Here is a 14,073-nt window from a genome sequence, read left to right as displayed (position 1 = left end):
GTTCAAGTTGTGAATGAGTTATGAGAAGGAGAGAGGTGGGTGGGGGGAGACGAGGTGTTGTCATATTTGCAGACGGTATAATTGCAAGGCAAAGAGGGGAGGCAAACAGACAGATGGATTCTGGGAGTAAGGACTCTTCTTTTTTTTTTTTAAATTTCTCGTAAGAACTGACAACATTCACTGTACTGGACAAGAGCCGTGAGAAGGTAATTGAAACTCCTCGAATAGACGGTCGATGACTTTGACCTCACCTCTGTCACTGAAGCTAATCCAGACAACTTTTTCAGGCCGCGCACTAGAAAATTTACAATGGCACATAATGTCTATTTCTCAATCTCTACTTCTTGTTCTTGACTCCAGTCTCATTAGGGAGCATCACACAACAGTAACAGCACCCGTGTTGAGAGTGTAGGATGTATTTGCAGATGACAATATTTGCACTAAAGTAGTTAATGGAATATTTAGATATAAGTTTCCATAAACCAAAATATATAATGGCATCTGTTACCTCATGTGTTGATTCCCCTTCCTCCTACTCCCCCTATTTCAGTCACATGATTTTATAACAATAAGCAAAGTATGTTAACTTCTGGCATCATGCACTTGGAATGCTTGGAGGTTGGAAGTTGAAAATGTCAACTAGTAAATTTCGACCCTCAACTTTAATTGGATGGCAGACACCTGCAGTGACATCACCGATAAGGGTGTGGCCAAAAGTACTTGCGAATCCCAAGGTAGAGACGTCTGCAGCAGCACTGTGATACCCCTTTACACTGTTAGGAAAAGCCTCAACAGCTTTAAAATCTAATTTCTAGTAGTTCTGACCAATCATGCAGAACTTTCAGTTTAAATGTTGTTTTTGGGTCTCAGCCAAAGACGTTTAGAGATTTAAAGCCCCTCCATGATGAAGTTTAAAGTTGCTGTACCATCTTTCCTTTGTATTTTTCTAACTTCATATGTGCATTGGATGTTCCTATATGTACTATATTATATCTGAACAGGAGCCATGCATCAGTGTAAGACATATCTGCATTGTTTCCTGTATCAGTGGAAAAATCAAGTTTGAGTTTAAAGGAAGAAAATGAGAAAGTCCTTGCAAATTTGCCAGTGTGTTGTTCGACACCTCACTGTGGAGGCATCACCTTTTTGTCTAAATCTCTCAGCCTTTGAAAAAATAATTCAAAATGTATCTTATTTGATTAAGGCGATGTACTTTCACCAAATATTCTTTCCTCCTGTTAAATGTACTTTTAGAGTCTTGACACTCACCCCATTGGCTCTGCTCATGGCCTGGTAATAGATGCTGTAGCTCTTAGCCGGTGACAGCGGTGGATTCCAGAAGCCGCCGTAACTCTTGTTGTCTCCCACCGTGAATGGCTGAACAACCGTGAGGCTGGACGGGGGCAGCTCAGCAGCAATGTAGTACGGCGAGTCCAAGATGGAGGCGTTGCGGAAGCTGACGGGGGCGGAGAAACACTCGGGGGCTTCGGAAGCGGCGCGGCGGGTCTTGGACTTGCGCTCCTCCTTCACAACGAGCTGGTAGGAGCTGGAAAACACAAATAAAGAGAAATTAAAATTTGCTTTTGTGTGCTGTTTCCTGGTTTTTGAAGATTTCCACCAAACTAACAAAAACAGATACGATGTTCTGTTGTGGAGTCACTGACTTTAAATCAAAGGACTTTTAGCTTAGTGTTGAATCTTGAATCTGTTGAGTCTGGTGTTGAAGATTTTATAAAAATTTGAGTTTGTACCTGTCAATAAAATTAATTTGGTCGATAGAGCCGATCTGCAGGGTTTCAGTGGGTGCAGGTGCCAGACTTGCCTTTGTCATTTGAAGTCTTAGAAAATTACTATAACAGTGATTTGTTTGACAATTGTTCTCATCCCCATTACTATCCGTACACTACGGAGCACCCGGTATTGAATAGCTGTAATTTCCAGAGTGCTTTACATCCATCTTGGCATATAAAGCATTAGCAGAAGAGGGCTGAAGTCTGCAAAGTTTTCTCAGGAAAATGCCCAGTAGCCTTTAAAAAGGAACAGAATTTGTTCCAAGGGTCACTGTCTTTTCCCAAATGGTAGATATATACTTTGGAAGCAAACTTCAGCTAACTTAAGAAAGTGGCTGGCAGATCATTTCCTGTGATGACTCAGCAGCAAAGTATGAATTAGAGATATATGTGTGTGTGTGAGTGTGTGTCTGTGGGAGAGAGAGAGTGAGAGATGTGAGGTTTTAGTCTCCTTTCGCATACATGTGTTTTTTTTTGTTTGTTTTTTTAAACACATTAATAAGCTTAAATGGGTCTCTCTCTGCCCTGTGCGTGTGTTCTAACAGGTGTACTGAGATGCGTTTATATACTTAATACTGTCTTGCCTGTGTGTTGCGTGTGTCTCTAGCTTGTGTCTGTGTGTGTGTGTGTTTCCATTCTGCTCTAAGAGGCTTCATGAATGGCTGAGGGCTCCTTCAGCGGTCAGGACAAACGCAGCGGCCCTCCGCAATTACCTCCGTCCTCCAAGCCAAGAACTCACTTCACAATTATACGCAATTAGGGAAATGTATGTTTCTGTGAAGGGGGCCGTGGCCAATTATCCCCAGCTCCCGTTTGGCAGCTTTCATAAAAGATAATTGCTGATGACCAAAGATGAGTCTCTCTCTCTCTCTCTCTCTCCCCCCCTCTCTCTCGCTGTCTCTCTCTCTCTCTAATGGCTTTTAGAGCTGCACAAGGGATGAAGCAGAGGCCTAGTACAAGGGGCAAATAGGGAATTAGGTGTGTGTGTGTGTGTGTTCTCAATTACATATGTGTGCATGCGTTTCTCACAGGTGTTCCTATATATTCACGAGTGTTGTTGTGTTGTTGTACTTCTCTCTGTGTGTCGAAGAACTGGGGTTACAAAACAGTCAGCAGTCTTGGAAAATGATAACAATCTGGAGAGCATGGACCTTTGTAGACGTTTGAAAAGTGAGGACGTTTTTGGGAAAATGAGGACATTTCTGCTGATTCTTCTAAGCGCTGTTTGACTGCTCAGACTCGGCTGTGAGGTTTAAAGGTTTAGAATTAAGTTTAGGGTTAGGGGCCTAAAAATACATCCACAATATGAAGGTAGCACCAAACATCCATACTCTACGCAGGCAGCATATCACCAAAGTAAACAACAACCGCTGCTCTTTGCTAGCTATCCTTGGCTAGCTACCGTTAGCTCATGGCTCCACGACAGAGTCTGAAGTCAGTCTGAAGACAGGTGTGACAGTAACGAGGTGAAGAATCAATACATTGGGAGGGAAAACAGATACAAGACCATTTCCTTTCTTGACAGTTTGTGTTGTTAGTTTATTACACAGAGTAATAAACCAATAAACTGCCCCTGGCATGTATCAGACTACAACTATCGCCTCTAGCAGCACAAAGCGGTAGAGCGAGCCGGGACAGACTTCAGTTGTTTCTTTGAACTCTGTTGATGATGCTTGTTCGTCAAAAACTCTGGTCATGTGTCACAAACTGCTGCTTAAACACCTCTGAAGTGTGTGTGTGTGTGTGTGTGTGTGTGTGTAGTTGTATGTTCTTGACCCAATGCGTGTGTTATTGTGTGCAATTCTGGTTAGCTGTGTGTGCAAATGTATTTCTAGCATTTACTTTCACAGCTTTTTGGTGATTATCTGCCCGTATCCATCTTCATCTATGACTAGGTGTTCATGTGTGTTTGTGTATGTGTGTTTTCAGCCTTTACGACTGCCTTCCTCTGTGTGCACTTATGTGAATGCATGCGCATGCACAGGGGGGACGTGGAAGCTAATGTTTGAGGAGTGTGTGTTTCTGTCTGTTTCCGTGTGTGTCCCAACCGCAACAGCTGCTCCTCTTAGCACAGCCATTACAGTAAACACTCTTCATCTAAGCTCCTGAACTTGAGATGCTCTGATCTCCTCCAAATAAATAAATAAATAAATAAAACACCACAAAGCATTAGTGTGCACATTAACCAACAGATGCCTTTTTCTCTGCCATCCCCACGTACATCTGTTGGCACTTAAAACATGTAATACTTGCACAAAACACACATAATAAGCAAACACGCTAAGGGGCTTATCTCGGGTTGATAAACACATAAAGATGGTGGCGATTGGAGTGCGGCCTAATTTAAAATGAGATATATTTACCATGTGTGGGTGATGAATGGTGAGCTATGGTATGGGATTTACAGAAATTAACACTGAACCACTGACCCACGCTCACATTTCACAAGTCCATTTCCCCTAGTCCAAATTGAAGTGATATATATTCTCCACGCAACCCCTGTCGAAGCTGTATTTCCCTGAAGGCAACCGCAGAATAATGTTCTCTCCTACACCAATTAAATGGATGAGATCACATGTTCAAAGTGAACTTTTAATTAAAAAACACGCTGGCTGAAAAAATGAGAAAATGGAGAAGGCATAAATTAGCTGTGGTTCCATTCTTAAAACAAAACCAGTGTGTGAAGAGAACTGGAGCCTGGAAGAATGAAACTCGAGTTGGGTGTTTATATTCTTTCTATCATCTCATACTCATTTTTGACAGACGATCACTAACGTCACTTTAGGAAAAAAGGTTTGTGTGTTAGGTGAGAAGAAATTGTCGATTCTTTGTCCTTAAAAACTTGCTTTTACATCCTTCATGTCAACTGGCTGTTGGCGTGTTGCTTCAGTTTAAGCAGTGAAGTCCCAGGTGACCAGACACTGACTGCCAAATTACCATTAAACATTCAGGCCTGTCAAGTTCAGCTTGGATTTTGGAGGCAGCGACTAAAAAGCTACAAGATGCCAGTGACTAATGGTGATACGTTTCTCTGCCACATTTATAAAAAAATAAAAATAAAAAATAAGGTCCCATTCTCCAAGTTCCTTTGCATACAAATTGGACTTATATGTGTGAGTGACTTTAATGGCTTTAAAAGAGACCCTTGAGGAAAGGGGAGAGAGCAAAGTGAATAGAAAGAGAGAGGAGAGGAGAGGAGAGGAGAGGAGAGGAGAGGAGAGGAGAGGAAAAGAAAAGTAGACTGAAAAAGAGGACTTGAGAAGAGACATGAGTAAATATAGGAAATTATCATAGATATAGAAAAGAATGATAAGGCCCGGGTATGAGATCACCTGATCGGAGCGCCTCGCGATTGGGCGGGCTTTAGCAGGATGGTGATGGTCGTCTCCGTCTCGTTCAGCGGAGCCTCAGACTCGTACTCTGGCATCATGGGGGCTGATGATAAGAGAAGAAACACACAGACAAACACACCATTTAATATACATTCTCAATGATAACAAAACATTTCGCAAATTAAGGGCAAGAATTCGAAGATACTTCCAAAAATATGGGCGTTACAGTAAAATACAAGAGTAACCGACAACTGCTGCTCTTTGCTATCAGGCTTCAATCGTTAGCTAATACCGTTAGCACAGTAAGCTACTCTGGTTTTATATTGAGATTGACCCTACATGATGTGAGCTCTACATATTTCTACAAGAAAAGATTTAAAAATAAATCAATTCAACAAATCTGCTCTGATCTTGTTGACGACAAGTTCAAATCACCTCTGATCAACAGTTATCTTGTCAAGTAGCCCACAAAAGAAGACGGATGCAGGCTTCAATCGGAAAGCTGTCACAGACATTTAATTATAATCAAAGTGTTTAATTTCACATCTGTTATGCTCTCATTTTGAAAGTGAAGCCTCCGTGCCAATGTGAGTAAAACATCAACACTTCTTTTCCTGATTGGTGTGGCATTTAGGTTATTAACATGAGCCCAACCCCTCCTCCGGTGTCCATCCATCTCTATCCGTCTGCACCGTTTAATTTAAATCTCTTCATCCTGTGGTCCCTGAATGAGCTAATGAAGATTGGGGATGGCGTGACATTTGGAGGGAGACATCTCTGTTACATGTGGAAGCGCCAAGCTTTTTTTTTTTTTCTCTCTCTCTCTTTTAGCAACACATTGTTAAGATTTGAAAGGATGATGGAGTATAGCAGGCTTAGTGGAAATGTCAACGTAAAATCACTGTAGGTGTTGACAGATAGGACAATGTTAATAACAAGCCGATGACACATTTAGATTGAAGTCTTCTGCACTTCAGTCGGTACCTAACACTGCCAGGACTCAGGATTCAGTTGCGCAGGTCAGTGGGCAGAGGGAGACATCAAAACAGCTCAAACTCGGGTTCAATTCAGAATCAGAAAAATCATTAAGAGCAGTCTGGCTGTTAAGTGTCAGTATGTGCATGCATTAAAATTCCTATTTCCCTCATAGCTTGTTTATTGTGTTCATGGCACAACATGACTACATGGTGTTTTTTATTTGACCTGCATGCTCAAAGATCAGCAAAATTTTAACTTCATCTACACAGATAGAAAGTTGTACCATGGTGGAATATTGAAAATGAGCGACTTTTTAAGTGATTATAAAAGCTGTTAAGTTGACTCATGTTGACTAGAATTTAAAAAAAAAGAGTTTCTTCAGCAGAAATAAGCCGCTGCTGGGTCCTGTTGTTCCCGGAACCATCGTGCTCAGAGAGGGACGTGATTCTGTCTGTGATGTTTCTGCGGCAGTATCTGAAGGGAACACTTACAAACCAAAAATGGCAAAAATTGAAACCATTATCCATTTGGAAATGAATTCCATTTGTGGTTGAACTTGAAATAATCTGATCTTAAATTCACATTTCTGTGATTGAAATACAGTGATTTTATGCCACATCTCCAATACAATCGAAAATCCGTGTGTAACACAAGAGAAGTGGCCACTTGCTGTGGCACTAAACAGTTTCCAAGACTAAATGTGTGTATGACTGCATGAACATGACAGGATGGGAGTGTTGGAAACAGCTTGCCTGCTCAGCAGAGCCTCTCTGGGTATATTAAGGCTACAAGAGAAGATTTATGCCACTAAATCCCAAGCAAATTATGTAAAGTGACGCCGATCAACGATGTATGTGTGTTTGTACTGATATCAAAATACAAGTAGCTGCATTCTTGGAGGTCAGTATCCTTCGTTCCATCTATGTATCAGTATACAGATTTTGGAAGAAATCGCTCTGCATCCTGTGCAAGTGAAGTGATTAATATGTGCAGGTTTGAAGTGAGCAGATAAATGTTGCTCTGGTGGAAAAGTTTGTCACTTCTACAGGAAACGTTGGCAGCTGTCCACCCCATGTTTCACTGGTTCTTTGCGAGTCTAAATAAAATATAGCCACCATTAATATCCGACTCTCCAATACAATTCTAAATCCTATTGCCAAAATGTTTACAGCTATATAAACAGTTCATCCCGCATCCGGTCAATGTCAGTGATATAATGCAATAAGCCATTATTTGTGATTTTATCCTATAATTGGTACTGCGCACAATTCGTCCATTGCAAGTTCTATAAACGAGGAAATAAGAGTCCTCTGTCTGTCTTCAATATAAAGTTGGACTTGGGATTGAAGGAACTTGTATTTGTGGCTCACACCTTCACCTTCTGTGTCCACAGATGTAGCGATAAAAAAGAAACACCTAAAGGTCAGAACTACCTCAATGGCACAGGAATAGAAATAACATCCTGCGAAGGAGAGACAATCAGATATGCCATTTGGGAAGGGATTATTAAAGAAAGCCAGAAAAAAGGGAAGGTAGAAGCACAGAGAAAGGGAAGAAGCTGACTGAGACACTGAAAGTGAAAAGAGGACAAGGAAACTGCAGACAGAAAGGATGAGTCAGAGAGATGAAGGGCAGATGCACACAAAGAATGAAAAAGTGAACAGCTTTTATTTCGCATCAGTCACTCTGTCATTTGAACAACAAAGAACACCCTTCACAAAACAGCTGGAATAAGAAAAGAGGAGCCCTCTTGTTTCAGAATAAAGAAATGCGTTTACATGTGAGGGCATTTTATAGCTCTCCTCACAAAAATTGATTGTTTTCCCTTTTTTTGTGGTGCCACTGACATTTTCTTTGGACGAGGCGGGTGACAAAAGGAGAGGCACAAATGGAGAGAAAAAGTCAGAAATAAAAAATGGTCACTCAGACAGACAAACAAAGAGACAAACAAAGAGCCAGACTGGCACCGTCACAGAGGAAGTGACTGACATGCCAGCCCACCAACTAGCCAACAAACAAGCCTTTAATGTCTCCCTCTTTACCTGCAATTGCTGTAATAAAAACAAGGATGAATGTGACACTGTGAGTTTGCGTCACTAAAGTAATCAGATCAAACAAATGTCGCCAGATGTGAAAGGATGTGACTTTAAATCAGAACTATTAGAGCTTGTTGTTTACCTGCTATCTTGGTGCTGATGCGGGTGGTGACGGGCGGGCCGAAGCCCTTGTTCGTGGAGGCTTTGAGGGTGAAGAAGTAGGTGGTCCCGGGGTAGAGACCTACGAACAGGTGATGGGTCTCGTTCCTCAGTTTGAAAACCCTTCCCCTCTGGGTGGTCAGATCAGCGCTGGGGTCCAGTGAGCTCAGAGCCTTGTAGGTGATCTGGAGGCAGACAGGAGACATTCAGTGTTACACATTTTATCTGGCAGCTTACAACAGCTTATTAATGTGTCGCTTTGTTGTTTACACCTAATGTTAGCCTCTAACTGGCTTTATTTATAATCCTAGCCTACATTTGAGGCCCTGGAAACCTCATTTTGTTCAGACTACATTCTTCAATAACAGTGAAATGGTTTTCTTCAATTTGGCTAGAGGTAGAATTAAGCTGAGGTTACGATGACATTCACATATTATCACATTATAAAGTCGCTGTGAAAAGTGTATTTCATAACAAAGAGTTGCGTCTGTACACATCCAGCAGACACAGAATAACTTTAACAATCCTTTGGATGTTTGAGGCAACAACAAAACACTTGACAAAATGAATCCAATACTCATTTCTTTGTCGCTCTATTTCTTTTACCTTCTTTTGAGGGAAAAATTGTCTGTAAGTGAGCAACTGAGAGGAGAGCACCGGGTGCTGCAGGGATGATGTACGGGAAGTTAGTATCACCCTGGTTCCCTCAACAAACAGCCAATGGGATTTTTTATAACTGAACTTGCATTACTTCAGAAAAGAAGCTCGGTGGAAAGTTTAAGATACTTCACTTTTTTGTTCAGCATGATAATCTTCACAAATGTACAACACTTTTATGATGCCGCAATCGCCAGAAGACTTAAGCTAATGTTAGGCTGTAAGCAAACTACAGCGCAGTCGCCACAACTAAGCTTCTTTATACTCTATACAATACAAACTTTAACATAAATTGATCAATCTACCAGATGGAAAGTTAGAGATAATATAGTTTGCACCAAAAATTCCATTTGTAAAGACAGACCAGTGAGTGACGAGCATAAAGTTTTAAAGACTTGTTAATATTCTATGTTGCAGAACATAACACAAAAAAATATCTGAAGCCTGTGTAAACCACGGACCTTATTTCACACATCTAACAGAAAATCTTTTAAAATGTAAAAGACTCATTTAGTACGGATTTAGATTTTAGTTCTGATATTTTAGTTCCGATACTCATATTCTACTATTAAAGAGTAAATTAAGCCTCAGTCTGTGCATTTTGCTTCTTAGACTGTAAAATATCTAAAGCACACCTGTGCCACTTATCATCAAGATTGTTGTTGTTTTCCTTCTCCGTCTGAAACAAACAGTGAGCCCGCAGACCACTTCCACGGTCACATCAGAGCAAATCCAACAAATCGACCATCTCTTATTAAACTGTCTGTTAACCGTCATACAAGTCAATTTTGGAGAGAAGTGATTTCGGCTTTATACGACAGGTCGGTGTGTCTCCACATGATCTCCACTTTGAGGCCGGAACAAATTGAGCAAATTGACCCACGGTCGCTTAACCGGCAAAAGCACTTCAATAGTTTGTCTGTTAAAAGAACTGTCAATGTCTGTTGTCATGTTGCTACTGGCAAGTTTCCACACTGCACAACTGTCAATGATTGCACACGCACGGACACACAAACACAAATAGGAGAACACTGGAGGGCAGCTGTCATTGTGAATGACAGTCAGTACAAAAGAGTATTGACTGGTGGGGAAAAGAACACATTAATAGCAATTCAACCTCAAACACGTTTCAGCACTTAAGCCAGTAGGTGTGTCTGCGTCTGTGTCTGTGTCTACAAGAGCATTTCGGTTTGTCTTTCAGCCCCAGTGTAAGAAAAACATACAAGGTGGGCCATATAGAGCGTGGAGGCAAGGTAAGAACAAGGGAGGGAGGTGGAGCAGAAGAATGAGCAAAAGAGACAGAATCACAGAGCGATAGCATGAACGACCAGAAGGCGTTCAGTGGAGCGGAATCTGCCAACACAAACTGCAGCACTACAGCCCCTGGACTGGTTTGTGTTTCCTGTCATTTGTCTTCCGGGCTTGATTTCTAGACACAACAGCATGTGAGGGCGGCGGTGTTTAGCCGACCGCCAGCCTGGAATGCATATAGTAAAAGTTTCCAACCAGTATGAATGAAGCATCGCAGTAATGGCGACAAGAAAAGAAGAATCTAGTGCTCAAATACGTACTAATTACAACCAAAACTTCAACAGAGGTTCAAGATGGCCACCACATAACCATAAAGTCTCCAGTTTGGATCCAGCTTGGTGCCTATTTCCCATCTGCCCCTAGTTCCTGTCACACTCTGGTAAGTCCTCTAAAAATTCTTTAGGACAGACCGAATGAGACAGAGAATAAAACTAAATTAGAAACCGAGCCCAGTGTCCCAATGACACCAAATATGTACTGATGTGTTACAAACTTCAGGCACTTTCTGTCCTCACTCTGCAAAAAAGCTGCTTTGAAATAAATTCAACAGGAACACAGCGAGGTGAGCTGAGGCAGAGAGTAAACAGAGGGAAACAATGTTTGAGGAAGAAAAGGAAGGAGAAAAAGAAAAGCTGTGGGGCGACAGACAAAGAAATACTGAGACACAGAGCTGTAATGAACGTCCAGGTCTAGAGACACACAACACACACTTGCATGAGAACACAATGACATGAGGGGGATTCCAGAGACTGATTTAATTTGATGTACAGACTAATTATCTGTAGGATCATCGTTCAGTGTCCTCCCATTTGTTATCACTGTTCTCGATTTGCCAGTGCCAATAAAGTCTGAATCGGAAACAGAAATTGAGACAGGGAGAGTTGTTCCATCTCACACTGAGAGTGGTGTGTATTCTCTTTTATTACATGCTTTGGTAAAAATATAGTGCTGCGACAAAAGGCACATTGAAACGGAAAAGAGAGAGAGAGAGAGAGAGAAAGTGAGATGGTGAGAAAGTCGAGCTGAAAGAGAAAATGAAGACTGGGAATATAGGAAAGAGAAGGAGCGAGCAAGCGCCAACTGAGGCTAAACAAGAGGGATACAAGGGAGAGAACAACAAGAGAGCAAAAAGAAAGGGTGATAACAAGTGATGCAGATGGATGTTTGTGCAAAACGGGTACCTCAGAGGCTGGAGGTGATCTGTGTGTGTGTGTGTGTCAGTTAGCGCAGTGAGGCGGTGGGCTGCTCGCGGACCCCTCGTCGCTCCATTAGCGGACTCGAATGAAAAGCACTGACAGCCGGGCGCCTCACTCCGACTAGGCCTGCAGGCTGCAGTGATGAAGTGTGAATGTGTGACTGCGTGATGTGTACGCAAGTGTGAGAGGCAGAGAAAAAAAAAAAAAGTGACGCAGGACATACAAGGTTGAGGGCAGACGAAAAGAAAGATGTGCATAAGGAAAACAATAACATCCAAAGTGAGAAAGAAAGATGGCTCTGTTCACCTGATGTGGGTTTTATGTTTGCTGGAGTGCAGAGGACTCAAATTCCAGTTCTTAGATGAGTGATGTCACTTAAGCTACACCTGGATGAAGATCTGCAGTAGAACTAGACAACGTGCACAAAGATGGGATGAGAATTGCTCACCTGGCAAATGCACCTGGAGTTTCTAGCCTCAAGATTAACTTTCCGGTCATGCAGCACACCAAATATGCACAATGGAGTTTCTCCCACTGGCCCTGCCTGCTCTAGGAAGGTTTTATAAATATAAAACATCCATGGATAAAAAATTCATAACTGTTAAAAGTGCACTTTTTTTTGTATCATCTATGTGTAAAAATGCTTTGTGAACCACATGAGAACTTTCTGCTGTAATACCACGAGTGGCCACTGGGCAAAATCTGGAAGCGAGACTGAGTGTGGTCGTCATATCCCCATCTAAACTGTAGATCGATGATCAGGGCAGTGAAACATGTGGCATGTGACTCATCTTCTCTAAAGGTGATGCTTTTTGGTCAATCATCGAATAAATTAGTATCATTTGTCCCGTTACAAACTGGCTTCGAGGGAAATCTGTCTGAATGAGAGGATTCGTGGCATATTCATCTGCTTCCCAGGTCCTAAAGATTGTGTTAAGGGAACAACATATGTAGCTTTGGACCCAAAAAAAAATAAACATGTGGAAAAATGAACGTGATGTCATGCATATTCAGATATCATTTAGCCTGATGATGAAAGTGTGTTTTGTGGTTTCTGAGGACAGTGATGGTTATACAGGCATAAACAGGGGCAGGAGGTCGGATTGTATGAATGGTCAGATAAGATGAACTGAATAAATGGATGCTGCTGATTTTTTTTTTGAGTGTTTGAATGGCATCCCAATGCACATGTCTGGCCGAAAATGAGTCTGATTCAAGACAGTAAGTGCTCCGGAGTTTAAACGAAGTCGTGAACATTAACACACTCCTCTTCTCGATTATTATACTTTTGCTGTTGCCAGTTGTTTTTCTTCTCTACTTTTCTAGGCAGTCGACTCCCCTGGCACAACACAGACACGCAACTAAACGCCACTCAGATTGAGGAACTTGGGAGAAAACCTTTAGCCAACAGAAGACAGCAGGCTTAAATGCAGAAAGCCCTCGACAGAGCAGCAGCCTCGTCTTGGTCTCCCCGGGCTTGAAGGTTCGCCCGGCTGCCTGAATAAAACATGTTAAATCAATAGCTATTCATACAGACTGGGACTGAGAGGCTAGAACAATAAAATATCATCTATTTCATCTACGCTGCAGTTTTGGTTTGCACATCGATGGCTGTTATTTTATAAGTCATGAATGGCTCTCTATATTTTTATGAGCTTTACGATCTCTCTCTCTCTCCCTCTCCCTGGCTTCGCCCTCGTCTCACCCGCTCGCTCTTTCTACATTACGCGATAGACTCTCTTTCTCTGTTTTATCACTCCTTTCACTGAGGCAAGTATTTTTTTTTCTGTGCACCCTCCTCTATTTCTTCACAGTTTCCCCTCCATCTCCTCCTCTCTCTGAACACCTGCTCTACTCACCCGTTACCTCTCTTTCTTTTCCCGAAGAGGGAGTTTTGGGTCATAAACCTCAGGTGGACTCTCATTTTGCATCACCCCCACCTTCCCACCCTTCTCTCTCTCTCTCTCTCTCTCTCTATAGTTGATGTACTTGGAATCGGTAAAGCCATAAAGCTCAGGTTGTTTTATTGGCCAATGAAAAGGCAGGCATGCGGCGGGGCAGTGCATCTTGGGTAATAGAGTGTGCGTCTGTGGGGGATAACTCACCGGAGGGCACGGTGCATGTGAGTATGTATGTGAGATTGAATTAGCAACTAGGATGGAAAAAGTGCGAGAGGTAAAATTGAGGATACAAGTAGAAAAGGGAGGAGACGACCAAGAGAAAGTAGAGAGAGGGATGGACAGAATAACTGAGGCCAGGATACTACACCTTTGAGCGTAACTGGCAGCTTTATTAATGGTTAATGAATTATTCACAAATCTTTCCTGTAACCTTATGTTTTGTTTAGTTTTGTTTTTCCAGCCCAGCTGCCTGAGTGGAGTTTTTTCAGTGTTTAAGCGAAGCAGTGAGTCAGCCAAGCCACTGACAACAGGTCAAAACAGCTTTTCAACATATGCAAGCATGACACAACTGGATATTTTTTAAGGAGACCTCTAGATAATTCACAGATTTGTTTCTGGTATCAAAGAACTGATATTTTTGAGGAGAGGCCTGTACATCTCCGGCCGTGTTCATGGCGACAAATGCAGGTAGTTTCTGAATCCTAACCAAGTTG

At 42.0% G+C, this 14,073-nt stretch overlaps 1 protein-coding gene across 17 annotated transcripts in view; it reads right to left on the bottom strand.

Annotated features, from left to right (window-relative positions):
- ptprt (protein tyrosine phosphatase receptor type T) overlaps positions 1 to 14,073 on the bottom strand; it is a 311,154-nt gene that overhangs the window by 132,146 nt on the left and 164,935 nt on the right. For all 17 annotated transcript variants that reach the window (XM_037099888.1, XM_037099891.1, XM_037099886.1 and 14 more), the window contains 3 exons: positions 8,279 to 8,480; positions 5,123 to 5,225; positions 1,270 to 1,546 (listed from right to left, as the gene is read on the bottom strand). In XM_037099888.1, the coding sequence (XP_036955783.1) occupies positions 1,270 to 1,546; positions 5,123 to 5,225; positions 8,279 to 8,480 (582 nt within the window). The remainder of the gene's footprint in view (positions 1 to 1,269; positions 1,547 to 5,122; positions 5,226 to 8,278; positions 8,481 to 14,073) is intronic.

Source organism: Acanthopagrus latus, chromosome 6 (assembly GCF_904848185.1).
Source record: "Acanthopagrus latus isolate v.2019 chromosome 6, fAcaLat1.1, whole genome shotgun sequence".
NCBI classification, from domain to species: domain Eukaryota; kingdom Metazoa; phylum Chordata; class Actinopteri; order Spariformes; family Sparidae; genus Acanthopagrus; species Acanthopagrus latus.
The sequence above is the reverse complement of the archived record's forward strand: the minus strand, read 5'-3'. Positions and strand labels throughout refer to the sequence as shown.